The sequence below is a fragment of the Falco cherrug genome, chromosome 2 (assembly GCF_023634085.1).
Source record: "Falco cherrug isolate bFalChe1 chromosome 2, bFalChe1.pri, whole genome shotgun sequence".
Taxonomy (NCBI): Eukaryota; Metazoa; Chordata; class Aves; order Falconiformes; family Falconidae; genus Falco; species Falco cherrug.
In genome coordinates this window covers 73224824-73244263 of record NC_073698.1, presented here as the reverse complement: position 1 = coordinate 73244263, position 19440 = coordinate 73224824, and the positions used below count along the sequence as shown (strand labels likewise).

The 19440-nt window shown below is 42.2% G+C and overlaps 1 protein-coding gene across 7 annotated transcripts in view; it reads right to left on the bottom strand.

The window, feature by feature from the left end:
* The window catches only part of LOC102057979 (cohesin subunit SA-2-like), a 67018-nt gene that overhangs the window by 1175 nt on the left and 46403 nt on the right, over positions 1-19440 (bottom strand). For 4 of the 7 annotated variants that reach the window (XM_055701117.1, XM_055701115.1, XM_055701118.1 and 1 more), the window contains 12 exons: positions 18059-18135; positions 17024-17111; positions 15929-16006; positions 13957-14049; positions 13060-13228; positions 10376-10527; positions 9496-9597; positions 8031-8185; positions 7807-7935; positions 3747-3934; positions 2547-2721; positions 1439-1532 (listed from right to left, as the gene is read on the bottom strand). In XM_055701117.1, coding sequence (XP_055557092.1) covers positions 1439-1532; positions 2547-2721; positions 3747-3934; positions 7807-7935; positions 8031-8185; positions 9496-9597; positions 10376-10527; positions 13060-13228; positions 13957-14049; positions 15929-16006; positions 17024-17111; positions 18059-18135 — 1500 coding nt within the window. The other 3 variants (XR_008730744.1, XM_055701116.1, XM_055701119.1) reach the window with 3 other exon arrangements.

Here is a 19440-nt window from a genome sequence, read left to right as displayed (position 1 = left end):
TCCCCAAAAGGGAAGAACCATTTCTATACCACAAGGAGCCCAGAAAAGGCACTGCAGGGAACAGCCACAAGCTAGGTAAGTAGTGCACTTTCTGTATGGCCTCGATCTTGGTCCATGGGTTTGAATTCTTTTATTATCTATCTTCAATAGGAGCTGCTCCCAGCACATGGTCCCAACGGTCTACATTTTAACAGGCATATGACTGGGAAAAAAGGTAGAAGTCTCTTTTCCTTCTAGTCCTCTTTAAAAATACCAAAAAAGCACACACCCCCTCAAATATGAAAAAGAAACCGTTTGCACAACTTTACAGGAAAAACTCATTTAAAAATAAGTCGGAAATCATATAAGGTCTTTGAATGTGGCTGTTAGATCCCAGAAAACCAGAGCCACTGGAAATCAAGGGGTTGCCTGACTCACTGCAAAAAAAAAAAAAAACAAAACTGTCTGCCAAACACTGGGTTTAACATTCTACTAGAAGTTCAGAAAGCAGGGGGAAATACAGAAGGAAAACCTGAAGGAACCACTCAGCCCCTTCCAGTGGCTGACAGTGCAAACCCTGAGAGGATGGGAGGGTTGCGATTAGCTGCAGCACAGGAAACCTCATGGCCTCTTTCATTTTCCCTCCCTTTCAGTACAGTCGCCGCTGCGAGACCCCTGGTGCCCACCACCTTATCTGAGTCCTTGCACTCCACTGGCCCAAAGGGCTAAAAGTCTTTCCCTGCTGCAAGTATCCATTCCAGGGCTGAGCTGACACCCAGGCAGACAGCTGCAGTTTTGCCAAACTTTTATCTGCTCCTAAGGGCAATCAGCGCCCACAAGACAACCCTCAGGCTACACTGGCTGCCACTCCAAGCCCACAGCCTTCGCATGCTTCCCTTCAAATCCCCAGCTGGTTTGCAGACTTTAATCTCCTCAAAAGCCTTGACTGGAAAAGGACAAGAAACAAGGGATACTCCAGCAAGAGCCCTGGGCTGACCAGTGCTCAGATACGTTCCGAGCCTCTCAGTCTGAAGAGCACAATGCAAATGCCACGTCTGAAGCAGACATTCCCTGCAGGCTGTGCAGCAGTGCCATCTCTGAAATGTGTCAGTAACATGAAGCAACTGCAGCAAATGGCTCTTAATCAAGAAGCTTCACAGTACGGGGCAAAAAGGAAACTGGATCCTCCTCTTAATGTGTCCTAGCTGGTGTTCGAGTACCCAAGGATGTCTCAATGCTACAGTAAGAATTGCCTTAAAAATGCAGATCAAGCTGAAGGAGACTGCAGCTGCAGCTGGGAAGGGAAGGGAAGAGGGGGAAACCCCTTTTCTCAGCCTGAAACGGACCACAGAAGACCAGCCCCTTCGCTGCTAGGTGGGTACGCGTAAGATCCTGAACTCGCACTCACCCACCTCAACTACAGCTGTCCTCAGAGCTGGGAAACCCGAGCCAGAATTACCTGGTCTGGACCAACCACATCAACATCGACATCTTCAGCTGTGTCTTCTGCTTGACTCTCCTTTGAGACAGCTTCTGTCTTAATCTCATCTTTGCTGGTGGGGGGCGGGGGAGGAATAAAAAAAAGCTAAGTCTTGAGAAACTTGTAACAGAGGTTGCACTTTGCACAAGTGTGCTTAAGGCAGAGTTGTTCACCTATTAATATCTGCTGCTGAGATATGCATGTAAGGTAGTTCGAAGTTTCTGGCCCAGTACTTCCCAGGTATGGAAGATATTATACTCTGAGGAATTTCCAATAAAGCAGTTCAGAAACAAAACGTTCATTTAAAAGGGGCTAACTTCATGTTTAATATGTTTTTGTTCTATTTTACTTGTATTCACCAGGTCTATTCAACAGGTGTCCAAAACTTGAAAAACTGGGATTTGCATTTCATCTTTTAACCTACCAATATGGGAACTGGCAGCTAAGACCTCAATAAATGAACGGTGTTAAAAGGAAAATATCCCAGCTGAGCACCCACGGTGCTTCATTTGCAGAGCTCAAAAGCAGACTCCAGCCTCCATATTTCTGCACTACCTCTCCTGCATCCAAGTTCTGTGGGGTTTCACTCAGATGTGTGCGCCTGCTGGACAGACATGCACCTCTCTAAAAGAAAGCCACCAGTTACACAGTAGTTAAGAGCAGATCTGCAGAGACACGAATCCTCTTTCATTTCCACAGATGCAGACAACACTCCTCATCCAGCTGCAGCAAACAGCCAGGTTCTAACAACTACCACAGCCCTGTAATCGGGACCAGAGACAAGAGAAATGGGACAGGGAACCTTCCTCCTTCCTTGTCTTTTTCTCCACACACTTGGTATTAAGTCCAAGAAGGCTTGGAAGCCCTGTGACAATGGGGGACAATGAGGCTAAAGCAGCAAATGTAGGTATTGGACTGAGGAAACAGAAAACCCAAGCTATCCTTGGAACACAGCCCATAACAGACAGGAGGGGCACACACCCTTTGCCCATGGAAGCATTACAAAAAGCAGAAACAGAGGTGGACAGAGGCCCCAACTGTCAATACCAGGACAAGTGAAGCAGCTTGTAAGACATAAAACTCTCACCAGTATTTTCTCTGCAGCCCTCCTGGACAAAGGAATGGCAAATGTTCCTGCAAGTGCATCTCCTGAGATTTCAGCCTCTTTCTGCTTTTGCCTGCTGCAGAGGCCAGCTGGGAAGCACACTGCAGCTCTGGAGCTTTGCTTGTTGCTTCAGTCTGGCTGGTTTCAGGCAAAGACCCTGTAACAGACAGTGAACAAGCTCACTCTTCAGCCTCACCCTCAGAGGTCTGGAGATGGACACTTCCAACACGTACCCCACAGCAGTGAAGCAATGAGGCCAAGCTCAAAGGGAGATTTGTAGCAAAGCATTCATTTATTGCAGGAGCCAGCTAAAAGCCATATAGAAGAAAATCCATTTAATTTGCCCACTGGTCACCTTTATAACCTAGATTTATGATCTTGGCCCCAGTCTGTAAGTGCTATCAGTACTGCTGAGTCTATATAACCCTCAAGAAAGGAGGGCCTTTGGGACACAAAGGAACAAACTTTCTGAAGGCAAGTCATTGAAAAGAAAATTTCTGAGGAAGGGTGAGAAAGAAACTAAAGGATGCTCTAGAAAAATTCCCTTTCCTCCACATACCAGTGCACATGTCCTCAGCACTTAGCACTTGTACTGGGAATTGTTTTCGTAATGGCTTGACTACATTTAACTGAGTCCCACCATATCCATACAGTGAATACCTCATTACGGATTAGAAGTCCATGACAGCTACTAAAGCCTGGATGCAGCCCACCTAACTATAACTCTTTAAGTCAGGAGTATAATCTTACAGGCACCCTAGAAATTCAACAGAGAGAAGGACCCTAGAAGATGATTTGTCCCAGATCACCTGGGCTGAAGATCTGAATCAGCTTCTGGAAATACATCTCCTGTCTCAATTATTTACAGGGCCTCAAGCAACACCACCTGTAACAACTGAAAGCGATGAGCCAAGTCTCCATGGCACAAACACCAGAGCTCAGTACAAAGCAGAATTCAAGATTACCTGAATTCGGCTTACTCAAAGTCTCCAGACAAATCTTACCGCTACCGAGTGACAAAGAGACTTTTAACAGCAACAAAGCTGAAGGAAAAAAAACACTGTTCAAACTGGAAAGTCTACAATATCCAGCATACTGTGGTACTGCTAATTCAAAGCGTGAAGTGCCTTTTAGCTGGGACAAAGCAAATACAGCTGATTCAGAATAGGAAAGCGGTCATACCACTGGAGAATTTCCTTTTAAAAGATGTCCTGGATGTGCCCGCAGGGGACCATTCTCCTGAACTGCTAAGGACAGAGCTCTCCTCATCTTCATTTGCCAATAAAGAGTTTCTGTACCAAATCAGTGGCTGCCATTCATCTCCTCTGCAAGGCAGTGGTTCTGCTATGTACCTCTGTAAGTAGGCATACCTGGAGAGAACCAAAAGCAAGCATAAGAAAACTCAGTATCTTTCCCCTCAATATCTAGGGAAGGTATTGTTAGAAAGGTATTTTCCCTTTGCTCTCCGAGGGTGCAGGCAGACCTGTTAAAGAAAAAGAAAGGGCATCCCTTTTCTCAGAAATATCTGACATCTCTGAATATTTAAAACGCAAATGCCTTTGAAGCTAACAGAGTGCTTGATTTTTAGCATTAGAAACAACACTAGATCCACAGGAATTACAGAATTACATCAGTCTCTAGAAAGAATTTCCTGTGCAGAAGTCACTGCCAATTGCTGCTGCCAGGAGCAGTCTGGAGAGCGCAGAACTCCGCGAATATGCACGCCTTCTCCTGGTGGCCCTTTTCTGCCTCGTGGACTGCAACACAAAGGAGATCCCAGGCAAGAGATGCTCCTTGTGATTCAGTAGTACAGCAGGTCAGGAAATGGGATATTTATGCCATGAGTGCCTGTTTTGTCAAAATTAAAACCAAGAACAACCAATTAAACCACTTTTCTGTAATATCATCTCAAACTCAATCCAATTCTCTCAGGTTGCCAGTAAAATTTCAAGTGTCTGCAAGAAGCAGTTAACAGCTCTGCAGTTACGACAACACACAGGATGTGGGAACCATTGGTACAAATCCCTGCTCTGCCCGATTCAATCCAGAGACTTGACACCAGGCCTCCCCGATTCTCAGGTGAAGCAAAGAGGTCTCCTTCAAACATCCTTTTTGAAAAACAGGACATTTCTGACAAAGTCTTTCTGACCTATTCCTACTGCGTAACAATAAGAAAAGAAAACCGGTGTCTGACTCGGGATTAGAAACTGAATATTCACCACATTTCAGGTACAGCTCGTCACTTTAAAATCAAGCCCAGTGTTGTTAAAACAGACCTCGCCTTAGCAAACACCAGAAGTGACAGTTTTAACACCAGCCTGTACAGTATATTATTCATTCTTTGATTAGGAGTGTGGCCTGGAAAATATCAGACATTTCATTTGCTTTGCAAAGCAAGAAAACCCATGCTGGGAGGAGGTTAGGGTAAGCACCGACTCTCGAACAGTCAGAGTCCTGGACTCTGGGGGCCCCAGGGATCAAGAAATCCTGGTAATGGAATTTGTTGGTTTCAAAAAAGCGTGTATTATAACTACTGTTAGGGGTCTGATCCAACTGCTATCAGTGTCAATGGAAAGACTCCTACCAATTCAGGAATCAGGCCCTTCATGCTGCTTGTTATTCAATAATTCATATATTGTGTGCATTTTGTGGCACAGAGCAATTGACAAGTCAGATATTTTACTGCTACAGCCTGGGCAATTACAGGGGAGGAGGTTAAAATCCATATACTTCGATGGTGTTGAAATATACTCCTTTCTAACAAATGCCCATATTCTGTATCTCATCTGTTACAGGTACATTCACATATGTTAACATACAGACCTGGACATCAATCCTACAATTAATAATAAAAATGAAAATAACCAGATGTTTATTTCTAAAAGTTCATGTTGACCTAAAACATTCCATCCAGTAATTTATGATGGAGCTAAAGCTAAATATTTCTAAGAGGAAATATAATCTCCAGCCCCTGCAAAGCATTTTAGGCCTCCCGGAATAGAAACTGTTACTCTAGAAACATCGTCTGAATGTAGTTGCGGATAAAACTGCAATTTCCCCCCTTGTGATTTCTATTGTTTCCCATTTGTTCTCAGCAGCAGTGGGAAGGTCCAAAGCAGTAGGAACAGAAGTCAAAGTGCATTCCCTGCTAGGTTCTGTACTTCCCGCAAATGTTTGCAATGAATAAACCTACCTGAATGTATCTAATACATTCAGGAATATACTTCTGGAATACATCCTCTGGTCAAAAAGTTAAATATAGTCCTAAGAAAAAAATTATCAGGGTTTAGCTTGAAATCTGCCCACGTTAATGATGAAATATTTTTCTCTTTAAAAACTGATCATTGGAGGTAAGTGAAGTGACAAAGTTTTTCAAGGATAGATTAACAAAAATCTGCTTGTTGCGCAAGTGTCACCACACAGATAGTAACGCCTCTAAAATCCAGAAACATGGACAGAGTTGTACAGAAACTGTATAAAAGAGGGCCTGGAGTACATCCCCTGTGAAGAGAGGCTGAGAGAGTTGGGGAGAACAGAAGGCTCTGGGGAGACTTTATTGTGGACTTTCAGTACTTAAAGGGGGTCTACAGGAAAGACGGGGAGGGCCTCTTTACGAAGGACTGTAGTGATAGGACATGGGGTAATGGTTTTAAACTGAAAGAGGGTAGACTTAGATTAGACACTAGGAAGAAATTCTTCACTCTGAGGGTGGTTGAGGCACTGGCACGGGTTGCCCAGAGAAGCTGTGGATGCCCCATCCCCGCAAGTATCTAAGGCCGGGCTGGATGGGGCTTGGAGCAACCTGGTCTGGTGGAAAGTGTCCCTGCCTGTGGCAGGGGGTTGGACTAGGTGATCTTTAAGGTCCTTTCCAACCCAAACCATTCTGTGATTCTATGATTCTATGAAAACCAATTCTAGTCATAGATCTCAAAGATTCTCTCCCAGGAAAAATGCAAGAATAGAAGTTACCACTACTCATGGATTATCCACTTGAAATTTACCAGGAGTTGTAATCGGTTTATGTAAAACATTTTTCTTCTGTATTTTGCATTTTGGGTTTGAATGCATTTTTTAAAATACTTTGTATGAGTATCTGGCAATCATTAATAAGTCATGTAAAGTAACAGGAAAGCAGACATTTTGCCACTCTTGACCCTTGTTACACAAAAACTGGTTGGTAACCCCCATGGAAGTTATCCTCCGATTTAAGACAAAGTAACACAAGAGCAAACAAGTTACACAGGGCTGAGCAAGATGTGATGGTTGGGTTTTTTCTTCCATTTCTGCTGACCTCTTCTCCGAAAGGAAACTTTTGCTGTCAGGTACAGGAGTGATTTGCTCGGAAATTCAAAAAGGCAGCTATGTCCTAATGTTTCATCTTACACTCCCATGTCTTCAAATATGCTCTCAGGAAAATGGAAATACCTGTTACATATTTTGCAATAGTTTTTACAGTATCTGTAAATAGAAGACTGAAGTGCAGAGATCCGGATCCCAAATAAACAGCACTGAACAGAGAACTAATGACAAAGGTCACACAGAAGGAAGAACATTACTTCCTTCTCAAAAATGACTGGAGTTGAGACAGGTGAAGAAAGGAGTAAGAGACACAATCATAAATCTCTCTGTTCAGATGCATACTGCCCCATGATGCCAAAATAAGGTTATCACTCTTGTATTATTAAATGTAAACATTTAAACCACTGTAAAACACAGGCCCAACTGGACCACAACATATTCCCCTGTAAACAGTAAATTCTTGAATTTGAATATCCATTATGAATACAGTCATGTATATTTCTATTCCACGTATATTCCATGGAACTCATGTAACTGAATCGTGAAGCTGTGGAATTAGATCATTACCAAATAATGAATGATCCAGGCACTCTCTCAGTCTTTTCTGCCTTACTTTTCTGTTCAGAAAAGCATTCTAGCCAGTCAAGTTGCAAATTCCTTTCACCAAATTAACACTCCCTTTCCTTTAGAAGAATTGCCGTATGTGGCCACAGCTATGTCTAGAAAAGATCTAGAATGCATACTGCACATACAATCCAAAATTACTACTACTACAAAATTCAACAAGTGTTTCTTCAAGCTAACAACCTCAGGTGGGGGTTGATTTTAAAGGTTCTCTGAAAAGCTCTTGAGCAACTTCTGCAACACTGACGGTCAAGAGTCCCACGTACAGCGATACACGAAACACAAACTGTGTATGACAGTGTACAAGAACTTAACTTACACTAGTCTTTTGTCTGACTTTAGCAGCTTGTTGGAAAATTCACTGATGATTAACAGAAAGCTCAAGTTAGGAGGCAAGCATTTTCCTTCTACTCCAGTAGCTCCTTGAAAAGCAAATTCAATCCCTTCCCTGTTGGAAGAAAAAAAACAACAAAAGAACAGAGTAATAAAACAGACAACTAACAAAAGCAATGACCACGGACAGTGACGTTACATGACACATACTTGTGTATCATGGCTACAGATTCTCTGGATTTCACTTGGTCCCAGCCAAACGTTAGTGAAAAGCGACGAGCAAGTTCTTTCATGTTTGTGAAGGAAGCAGAAGAGAAGTCCACACTGCTGCTGCTGTCTTGGCTTTCTGCATGTTTCTGAAACAGCTGCAAAAGAAGTCTCAGATAAGCCACCGTATGTAATCCTACAGGTAAACAAAGCACCAGGAGGACACAGAGACATGCACAGCAAGCAACAGTTAGCTTACACAGACAGAAGCCTTGCATGAGAGCAGGTAAGCCATGTGCTTCAGAAGCACACAACTGCAACAAGAAAGAACTGACACAATGGACACTGCTGTGCTTAACAGACAGGGACAAATAAAAAAATGGAAAAAGAAATGGTGTGCATAAACACAGAACCGATTCCTGAAGATGATGGCCCCAGTGACCCCATCTCCTGTTGGGACTTCTGAATCAAACCCCAGAGGCCTAATCTGCCTGAGAGACTTTCAGACTATCAGAATGCAGATATAAAGCAGCAAGTCTGGCAGCAGCGTAGTCCAATTTCTGAGAGTGAGACTAGGTCAAAAGCACATCTTGAGCCCAATTAACTATGTTCTGGGTTTTTCTCCTAACAGAACATGGAGGTAGCTTGTTCTCTTCAACCTGTTAACTTTCAAGGTCAAGCAAAGGCCAAAAAGGGCCTGTTGTCTATGTGATACCTAAACACAAAGTCCTGACCGTGTCAGCAGAATATATGTAGCCAAATGCTGTTTAGCCTCATCTAAGCTCAGATTTCAGAGGCTAGCTCGCAGATCTAAGCCCTCGGCAATGTGTGTGAAATAAGCGAAGCTCATGTATCAGTACCCCCTGGGAGGAGCCTGCTCTGTGACTTACAGCACGACTCCAAGCTAGAAGCAGCTCCAGTCATGGCCTGAGCCGGCAAAAGCAGCTGCTGAAATAGCTAACTGGCCTCATCAGTCAGCAGCTGCAAGCCCCAGCAACTTGAGACCCTTCAGAAGAGCTGCAACCCACTTCCAGTAAAAAATACTGGGGATTAGAGCTGGCCAGCCAGAGACACATTTGTGGTTCCTCAAATTCAGTAGGAATTGAGATAGTCCATAACCCACAGAATAATATCCTTAACCTTTGTTAAGGTGAAGGGGCACCTACCACGTCCCAAGAAATACTCCATAATCTCCCATCAGTCCTAACACACTATGCATTTAAAGATTAAAAACAAGACAAAAAAATGTGCACAAAATTACATTTTAAAACAGATTTAAGGATTTGAAAGGAGTTTTAATTATGACATGCAAAACCAACATACACATAGAAAGTACAGGCAAGGAATCGATTTATTCCACTAGGTTTTTAAATGAACGTGCATAATTATGGCAAGGTAGGTAAAAACCTCCACTATGAATAAAGCTGTCACAAGAGCCCCTAGCCTCGTGTTTTAATCTTAACCTTACCTGCTGCAGACAGAGAATCAGTGTCTTGGCACTCTGAATTTTGTTGTTGTGCCTTGTCTTGCTTAATGTTTCTTTAATTATGTCTCCAAAATCATTGTAGGTCTAATAACAGAAACAAAACAAATGAGGATTATCATTCCCCTTTTTTAGCTCTGGGAGTACACAAAGTACATGATTTGTGTTCATGCGACACAAGAAGTTCATAAAACACTCCCAATATCAGAACACCCAAGCTAAAAGATGAAAACTAGACTTTTTATATTCTTTTGTATGTAAAGCAATGGTATGCACCTTTAAAAGTAATGTGAAGATTAAAGTTGCACTGAAATTAAGTATTTATTATAACAAAAGAACAAAGCCTCCTCAGGAGAGAAATAGAGAGTTTTCTATATTTAACCAGTGTCTGCCTTGAGCCCAATGAAGTAAAGAACAAGATCCATATTCAGGTATTTCCAAAGTCCTGTTAGTTGGCTCAGGGAAACTTCCCACTCTGCTGAAACCCACTTCAGAGTAGCTGGAAATCTATCAGTTGTCTAAAACCAGGACTCATGTGAAAACAAGGCCATCTCCATATGGAGAGACTGTGGAGCTGCATGAAGCTGTATAAAGTAAGCTGACCACTAGTTAAAAACTTCTCCCAGCCATAAACCGCTTCTCTGCAATGGCCTCCCTAGAGATGCTGAGGAGCAGCTGTTCAGACAGACATACCCTCTGTTCTCAGTTACTTTGTCTGCTGTGAGGTACCTTTGCGGAGCAGAGAGATTTGTCCCACTCTTCCTTGATTTTATAGCCCTTTTGTGATTATACAAGGATTCTGAGCCGTAAGACTATTAACGACACCATTTTCGCAAACGCAAAGCAACCTTATCTAAAACATTACCTTCACATAATACTTATAGATCTCAGCAGCCGCAGTCATCTTTACCACATTATACACTATTAACTTGCAATATGCTGCAAGAAGGCTCCGCTTTTTGTGCAAGTCATCAAGTTTGCAACTTTCATCCTTTCTCTCCTTCTCTTCTGTCAGGTCTAGGGAAACAAAAGCAATGAAGCTTTGTTCTACACTTTATTCAAGGTATCTCAATTTTAATGACCAACTTTCATCCAAATAGCACAGACTCAGCTGTTCAGTCAACATGCTAAGGAACAGATGCTAAGCGCTCGTTCCTGTGTATATCAGAAAACACATGTTTATTTCCATTTCAAAGCTTGCAGCTCATGACAGTGAAAATGAGTTATTTCCACAGTCTTCTGCTCTGATCTTCATAGGGCTTTTGCATTTCTGCTAGTCAGAATCTCCTTGTACAACACTGCTCACAGCTACAGAACAGAACCAGAGTGCAGAATAAAAGGCACGAACACACCAAATGGAAAAGACCAGACAAATTGCAACCACATTTTTTTCCTAGAATAATACAGATGCTAGAAAACCAGCATAATATAATTCATCAGAAACCCTAAAAAAAACTTGTCATACACAGTCTAACAAGAGTTCAAATTAAACTCTTCAAAATGGTTATCAACAAAAGTGAAAGAAAAAAGTAATTTCATATCATTAAGAACATGTTACATCTCTGGAACATGGGTTAATTACTAGCGGGATAACTTGTGGAAAACAAACACTCTCGAGAGTCTTCCAACACAGCTATGAAGGTGGTTGGGGAGAGCTTCCTGCAGCAGGAAAGCTGATACACACTCTTTCCCGCTGTGAATGTAATCCACCTAATGCCAAAAGGCTTCAGGCTTTGACCTGTAATTTTGATACGGACTGTTTCTGCTTCTAGCACTACTGTGGGCCTGGATGCAAACATAAGGTAAATGACAGGTCAGAAGTATCTGCAAATTAGAGTTAAAACTAAAACAGAGCAGCTGCCAGCTGTGCATGCAGACAAGCACACCCATAGCATGAAAAAATCAGTCGTTTAGGAAGGAATCTGCAATGGGATGACAAGGATCCTTTTTGGGGAGAACTGAGAAATTCAAAGCATCACACAAAACTGGTTTGAAACAGATCGCAGGCTATCTAACCCAAACCAGGATCAGTTTTATTGGTTTCAGATACATAATATATGCAACCTGAAACATACCCTGTTTCAAAAACTCCCACAACTAGGATACTACAATCTTGACTTGAGCAATCTTTTCCATCGTGCCTCTACCTTTACCAATAAGGGTTCTCTTCTACTATCTCCCTGTGGCAATTTAGGCCCATCACTTCTTGTATATACACTGTGACTTGAAGAAGTGTGGTGCCCAAAACTGAACACAGAATTCCATCTGAACAGCTGAAGGACAAGAGTTTGACACAGTGATCTAGAACAGTGCTTGGTTTTTCAAAGCATGAGACTGGAACTCAGCCTCAAAACCACAATGAACTAACATCTATTTTCAAAATGCTTCCAAAAGAAACAGCCTTCACAACAGCCTCAATACGGCGTCTGAATGTATTTGAAAAAGGCTATAGAGCAACAAGCACTATTTCCAATTGGACTCAGAGCAGCCCTGAGAAGGACTTGAGGGTTTTGGTTGATGAGAAGCTCAACATGGCTCAGCAATGTGCACTTGAGGCCCAGAAAGCCGACCGCATCCCTGACTGCATCAAAAGAAGCGTGACCAGCACTCTGAGGGAGGTGATTCTCCCCCTCTCCCCCACTCTTGTGAGACCCCGCTGTGGAGCACTGCCTTCAGCTCTGGGGCCTCCAACATAAGAAGGACACGGACCTGTTGGAGCAGGTCCAGAGGATGGCCATGAAGATGATCAGAGAGCTAGAGCACCTCTCCTATAGAGACAGGCTGAGAGAGTTGGGGTTGTTCAGCCTAGAAAAGAGAAAGCTCCAGGGAAACCTTATAGCAGCCTTCTAGTACCCAAAGGGGGCCTACAAGAAAGCTCGAGAGGGGCAGGGTATGGGGGTAATGGCTTTAAACTGAAAGAGGGTAGATTTAGGTTAGGTATTAGGAAGAAATTCTTCACTCTGAGGGTGGTGAGGCACTGGAACAGGTTGCCCAGAGAAGCTGTGATGCCCCATCCCTGGGAGTGTTCAAGGCCAGGCTGGATGGGGCTCTGAGCAACCTGGTCTGGTGGAAGGTGCCCCTGCCCATGCCAGGGAATTGGAACTAAGGTCCCTTCCAACCCAAACCATTCCATGAATTATGATTCTATGAAATCTGCCCCACACCCCCCAAATGAAAATCCACTAGGCCTTTACTCTCATGACTTAGAAGTGTCCATGCATTGACAGAGCCACACTTTAACACTGCAAGGCCTTCCTCTAACACCATCCTCTCTACCATGAAAGTCAGTTCACCAAATACGTTTACATTCTCACCCATCCCTGCATTACATCAGCCCTTTTCATCCTACAAGTAAATTAGCAGCTATTTCCTGTGGTTGATCCACAGTGGATACACATCCGTGAATAACAGGTCTGCCACTTTGTTTGTAAAGGGGCCCAACAACAATAAGAAAATCAAAAAAACAACAAGAAAAAGACCAGCCTCTTTTCCCAATAGGTTCAGTGGAGATGACAAATGACAGCAAAAGTGGTAGATTCGATATCTAACCTTTGCTTTCCTCTTCTTCCACCATGAAAACATGTTCCTGGATAAACAAAAGCAGTTTTTCCTGAAGTGATGTGCTAAGATGATAATCTGGAAGTCCAACTGCTTCTGTGTTATTATTTGAATCCTGATGACTCAAAATCAGCAACCAGTCACAGAGTATCATGAAAGCCTGTATCAAGCAAAGCCAAAGAACGATTTAGAGACCATGTTACTCTTCACGACAACTCTACTTTGCATCTCCATCAAACACTGCAAGTCACAATCTAGTTTCTATCCCATTTCTTCGTTGCAAGCTGAAGATTTCTGTTTGCCCCAACATGTAGTAACATGCCACAGCTAAGCCCTTCCAGAACTTGTAACTTAGGATACAGTATATACAAGTATCATGCATAAATACCACCTAAAGATTTTCAAACTTCCATGGGAAGAAGAGCTCTATTATGCTAGAAAATCTCTCTTTAGCACATGAATCACCGGACAATTTTTCCAATTCTTTTTTTTTTTTTTTTTTTTTTTTTTTAAGTAATATTCATAGCAAGGCATTAATAAAGCAATAGTAGCAACCAGTACGCTGATTAGTCTAATCAGAAAATGACAATGGTTATCAACGGGCAAACTAAGTCATTCAGATTCAGGTCTTGATTCTGCAGATGCGCCCATGCAGACACATATCTATGTTTGATTAAAGCACTGACTTCTGTAGCATTTTAACTAACATAATTTTAATTTGCCTTTAAAATAATTAGTTGAAAACAGGGTTTTCTAGAGTTCCTTCTCTGCTAAGAGTTAAACAATAGCAAAAAATCAGTAGAAGAAAATACTAGTATGAAAAGAAGGGCAGGCATTTAAAAGGAGAACTGAGCATGAACACTAGCTAAGTGACAGAGCAACACAAACCTTTTCTCTTACATCTTTTTCCTTATGGTGGAGGAAGCACATGCAAATCTGACTGAAACATCTCAGCTCTCCTCTTAGTGCAAAAAGAGTCTCCTAAAAATGATTTTAGGAAAAGTGACAGGACAAATATGTTAGGGGCTATGATTCAGTAGAGAATTACAAAACAAACAACAGTTGCATCTTTCTTCCACTGATATTACTCATTTAAGACAGCACAGCCGATGGCATTACGAAAGGTGACATCTCACAGTAGCAACAGCTTATAGCTATGAACAACTTTAAACCCATCTCTTGTTTTCAGGTGCAACATCTGGGATATAAGGTCAACCCACAGAAATATGTACTTCCTCCCACACTCTGGTGCAGAAATATGACAAACAGTAGTAGGACGCGTGCATGTCACACTTGCTGAGGCTAGTGGTACTCAGCAAGTCACAAACTCTTCGCTTCTCCATCTGTAGTAAGGACAGCTCTCATAGCTTGTATTCCCTTACTTACTTCAGCTTATTTTTACAAAGCACAACGATAATTATTTCCACTTTAAACATGGAAGTCATAAAAACTCTGGTCCATCCCATCTAATTCTCAATGTGTACTGCCTTCTGGAGTTGCTCTTCTCTCTCCCTCTATCGACTACGGAGGCAATGCAGTTTAACTGCACTGCTAACTCTGGCACTCAGACTTAGACACCTCCATTAAGATGAATCCAGCAAGACAGACCATTTGATTTGCCCACAGCCACATAAAAGACTTTCTGATCCTTCACCAGGTCGCAGCTGTTGCACTGCACAGAGCTTTGAGCAGTCAACAGAAGAGGAACGCCCTTACAGGAGGGCTCAATTTCATGCTATGCAACTGCACATTTATAAGAAAGGGGATCCATCCCAGGGCACGCTGAAATGCAGCAGAGGGGGAGGCAAAACACTGCCTTGACATTATTGGGGGGGAGGGGAGAAACAATCCTAGAGCTGCTGTCCAGGAAATGCTCTTTTTTGCACTTGGAACTTCTCTCTCTGCCAACACCCAGATTTGGCCCTGCAGAGTGGGTTGTAGCACTGTGCTTCCAATCAAAATCTGCTCCCATATGAAAGGCCAAATTAAAAAATGTGCTGCCCCAACATCAGTCAAGCTAACCGTGCCTGGGCTGAAAGACAGAACATACTAGAGCAGTCAGAGATGCGGACATCCACACAGGAATGGAACAAGATGGGAATAGATATTGAATCAGTCACCAAACGGGTAACCTCCCAGCTAGCATTTCTCACACAAAACAAATGTCCATGTCACCGTCCTGTTCTGTACACACAGGAGCGCCAGGGGAAAGGGGCAGAACAACAGAAGCAGCAGCACTTGGTGTAGTCAGAAATCACCACAAAGAGAAGCCACACAGGTACACATTCACACATGAATCAAAGCATAAAAGAGTTTTCCTCTCTGGTGTCTTAAACTAGACTGTCTTCTGAAATACCTGTCAGAGCTTGGCATTTTATAAAACCAATTAATAAAGTAAATAGTCAGCTGATGAGAAAATTACCACTTTCCTCAAATTTTGTGCCAGAAACATGTAAGTAAAACGAGAAAATAAAAATGAAACAAAGCATCAAGACTTCCTGGAATTTTCATTGAATATTCTTTGCTGCTTAAAACTAGAAAACAACGAACTGTTTTGGCACTTGAGCAAGTTCCTTATCTCCATCAAGCCCCAGGAATTCAATGCACATGTTTTGCAATAAAAACAGAGGTGAACTATTGTTCACTCATTCTCTTGCACACTGAAAAAATAGAAATGCTTTTTGAAAAGAAAAAAAAAAAAAAAAAAGAGGGCAAGACAGAGAGAAAATGCCTCAGCTCAATTTGGTTTCCTCAAGAAAACACACAAAGCTTGTTTTTTTCTGGCAATCTGAGAACAGAAAAGCAACTTAAACTTCCAGAAGTACAACTCCGAGTTTCAGAATTATGTGAAATGGCCAACCTTGGGAGAATTTTCCGGAACTGCAGCTAGTTGCCACAGGAGAGAAAAATACATGCACTGGAGAGCTGGCAGGATAATCTGCAAATAAAAACACATGTTCTTTATTTACATGAAAGGGTCAAGAGCAAAAAGCTTAAGACTAAACAAAGCATCCAAGCCTGACATTCTGCATGTTGTTTGCATGACCATTTCTGCACTGTATTTAGACCCTCAAAATAAACTTAACAGGTTTACATAGAAGGAAACGTTGCCTCCTGAGAAGCTTCATTACTAAGGTGCTGCTTCTGCAGAACTCTGACGTCTTGATGAGTTCAGTGGAAACTAACCCTGTACTAAAAAGGGTGTTCACAGAGACTAACTTTAGCTTAGCTTCTCGGGATTTCTCTTCGGTGAAAGGCAGGCTCCTTCAAAGGGCAATTCAGAGCAGAAGTCAAACCTTGGTCCCGTGATGCTCCATCTAAAGGAGGCCACCTCTACCCACTGACTGCAGGCTCTCTCTATTCAACTAAATTTCAACCTTTCCCAAATAACCTCAAGTTCTCTCCTAAAAACAGGGGCTGATTAATGCACGACTGCTAAAATACTTCACCTTGTAATCCCAAGATATACACCTCCCATCTTGGAACAGCCAATGTTACAGTTGAGACAACCAGACAACCAAAAAGCTGCAGTTGAGGCAGCTGGTAATTACAAACCATCTTCACCAAGAGTCACTATGCAAGCAACAGGTCCAAAGTATTCCAGTTTCTGGTTACATGCTATCTAGAAGGGGCTCCTCAGGGTCCCAACAATTTCGTAAGTACTGAGGGCAAGACTATGCAATCAATGGGAAGTACAAAGCATGACAAAGGATCAATCCAGATGCCAGATGATTATCATAGTTTCGGACAATCTCCAAAAATAAATGAATCTATGGCACGAATTTACCGGTTCAAATAACGTTATACCAAAGACAGCTTCAGTTTCCCACACTGAGAAATGGAAACAGTATCTTCCTGCCTCATAGGACATTGATATACAAGTTTATTTAGTATTTCCTAATTTCCTGCTTGCAACAAGAAAAACCTCTTTCAGTGTTAAATATTCACAACTCACCAGAACAGGCAATCTCCCATGTTCCATTTCAAACACCAGCAACCTTGAAGTCTTGTCATACAGATTCCACTTGGTGAGATCATGGGCACTGCAAGTGAAAAAAATAATGATACACTAAGGAAGAAATGAAATTTCACCTGACCAAACAGATTAAGTGCATCCTATTTTTACCTTCATTTGATGTACAGCAGTAACGTTAAACAACTAATTATTAATTATAAGCAGGGGAAAAATGAAATTAAGTTTTTCATGATCTAATACTGCAACCTTTACAGCCTGCATTCCTACCACAGACTGCAGTGTCTTGAGGAGAGGAAAAAGCAGCTCTGTACCCTTTCCTGTACTCTATCCACACTCCCTAAGTGCTCCAAAAGATTTAAAGAACCTTTCCCCACCCCACTTTAAAATGCTGCTTCTAATACTCTTTTAGTGTTTGCACCTCAACATTAGACTTCTTTTTGCAAAAACAGAGCAGCCCTAGCACAAAGGGTAGGTAAAAGACACTGAAGAAGGCGGCCCAACTGCCCTACCCTCTACTATCTTGCATTACACTTTACTTGGTGAACTATCCCTGGAGAACCAAGCTTTTGAGAAATCCATCTTTTAACAAAAGATGATCAAATTAACTAAAACAAACAAAGCAGATCTGCTGGGAAAAAAGACTGCATTCACTATACTCTCTTCAGACTGACCACCAGCGTTGACAGTAACGTAGCGCAAAAGCCTCCAGCTAGGAGGTAGGCACCACAGACAGGACCTCTGTGTCCACTCTGACATCCCAGCTCTGTAGCACACACTTCTCAGCCACATTAAAACTGATGCTCCAACCTCAGTAATGAGTCAAAAACAACCCCATATCCAAGAGTACAGCTCTGTTAAGAGGAAACTAAACCTTGCAGCACCTCTCATAGGGATCATTTTCATTCTCTTGTGAAAAATCTTACTAAACCCAACAAATGAGCAATTCTCACTTGGCACCTGTTAGGCTGACACTTAAGTATATGGGAAAGTAAATTGTGTAAATAAAGATCTCACTTATGAAAAGCTGCTACTCTTCTCAAAGCAGAGTGCATCTGGGAAATTTCTCCTGCTTCCATACAAAAACCTTCTTCCTAAATTATGAAAGTTTGGGAAAAAGAAAGGAATTAGACAGTGTGGGGCAAGGCAACTGCCACGTTCTCTTCCCAACCAACCCACAAGCTTGAACTACTCTCCGCCAGCCCTGCCCAGTCCCTTCATCTTTAACAATGCTGTTCATGTCTTCCTCTAGAGTAAAAAGAAAACAACATGTTAACTGCACAGAAATTTTGTATACAGAAATGTCCCTGTCATTAATAAACCCACGGCAGTCTCCCTAGATTACAGTATTGCTAACACTGTAAGACTGAAAACCAGCAATTAGGCTAACACAGAAGCGCTAACCCTCAGACTCACAGGCCTCACACAGTTGTTAAGGATCTCTGGAAAGCTAACTGTTCACATGGTGCTGACTCTCCTTGCTTCCAGCTGCCAGATCACATTCAAAGATAGCTAAAAATATATTAAATACTTTCCCATAGATGCAATTGCTGTAGTTTCCACAAGTATACTACGTGATTATGGGAGACGGTATATACAATCAGGAATTAGAAGGGAGGGGTTCCAGAAGAAAATCTCTTTATTTAGACGTGGATCACACTACGAAGGAGTTGAAGAATCCCTGGTCTAGCACTTATCTTGTTTCTCGTAAGTTCACATTCTCCCACATTGACACAGATATCTATTTAAGACCAACAAAATAAATCCAATCTGTGGTTAGGGGACTTTTTGGCTTGACACATTTTACAATATCCCAGTGTCCAATAAAAACCTGACTGTTAACTCTCATGCCATGGCATGACACCTGTTCATGACGGCACAGTTGATCAGATCAGCTGCAGGCTTCTGTTGTTTAGTTCAGCCAGCAAGCTATTCATATCACCATCAGCTGTTTCTGCTTTTTAGAACTAATGAAAAACTTTGAGGGAGACTCTGCAGTCCTCCTTCAAGGGGAAAGTCATCACTTCAAAGACCCCAAATCTATACAATCTGTGTTACAGATTGCTGGCTTGTTTTTTTCCTAGTACTACCTCTACAGCCAAAGTGGCAGTACAAAGGATATCTTGTGTACAGTCAAATATGTCAAAGTACAGAACTATACCTTTTCGGGAACAGTCTCGTCACCTACAGATCCACAGCACTTATTAGCTGATCTTTCACACCGTATCTTTGGCACAGTAATGAAGCGACTATGGAGAAACTACGGAGCTTAGGTCCAGAATATTCAGAAGACATAAAATGCCCTGGTGCTGGTGTGGACTACCTCATTTATTTTTTTCCCCATTCTGTTCCTGCCAAAATACATCTGCTTCATTAAAATGTAAACTGTCGATCTTTTC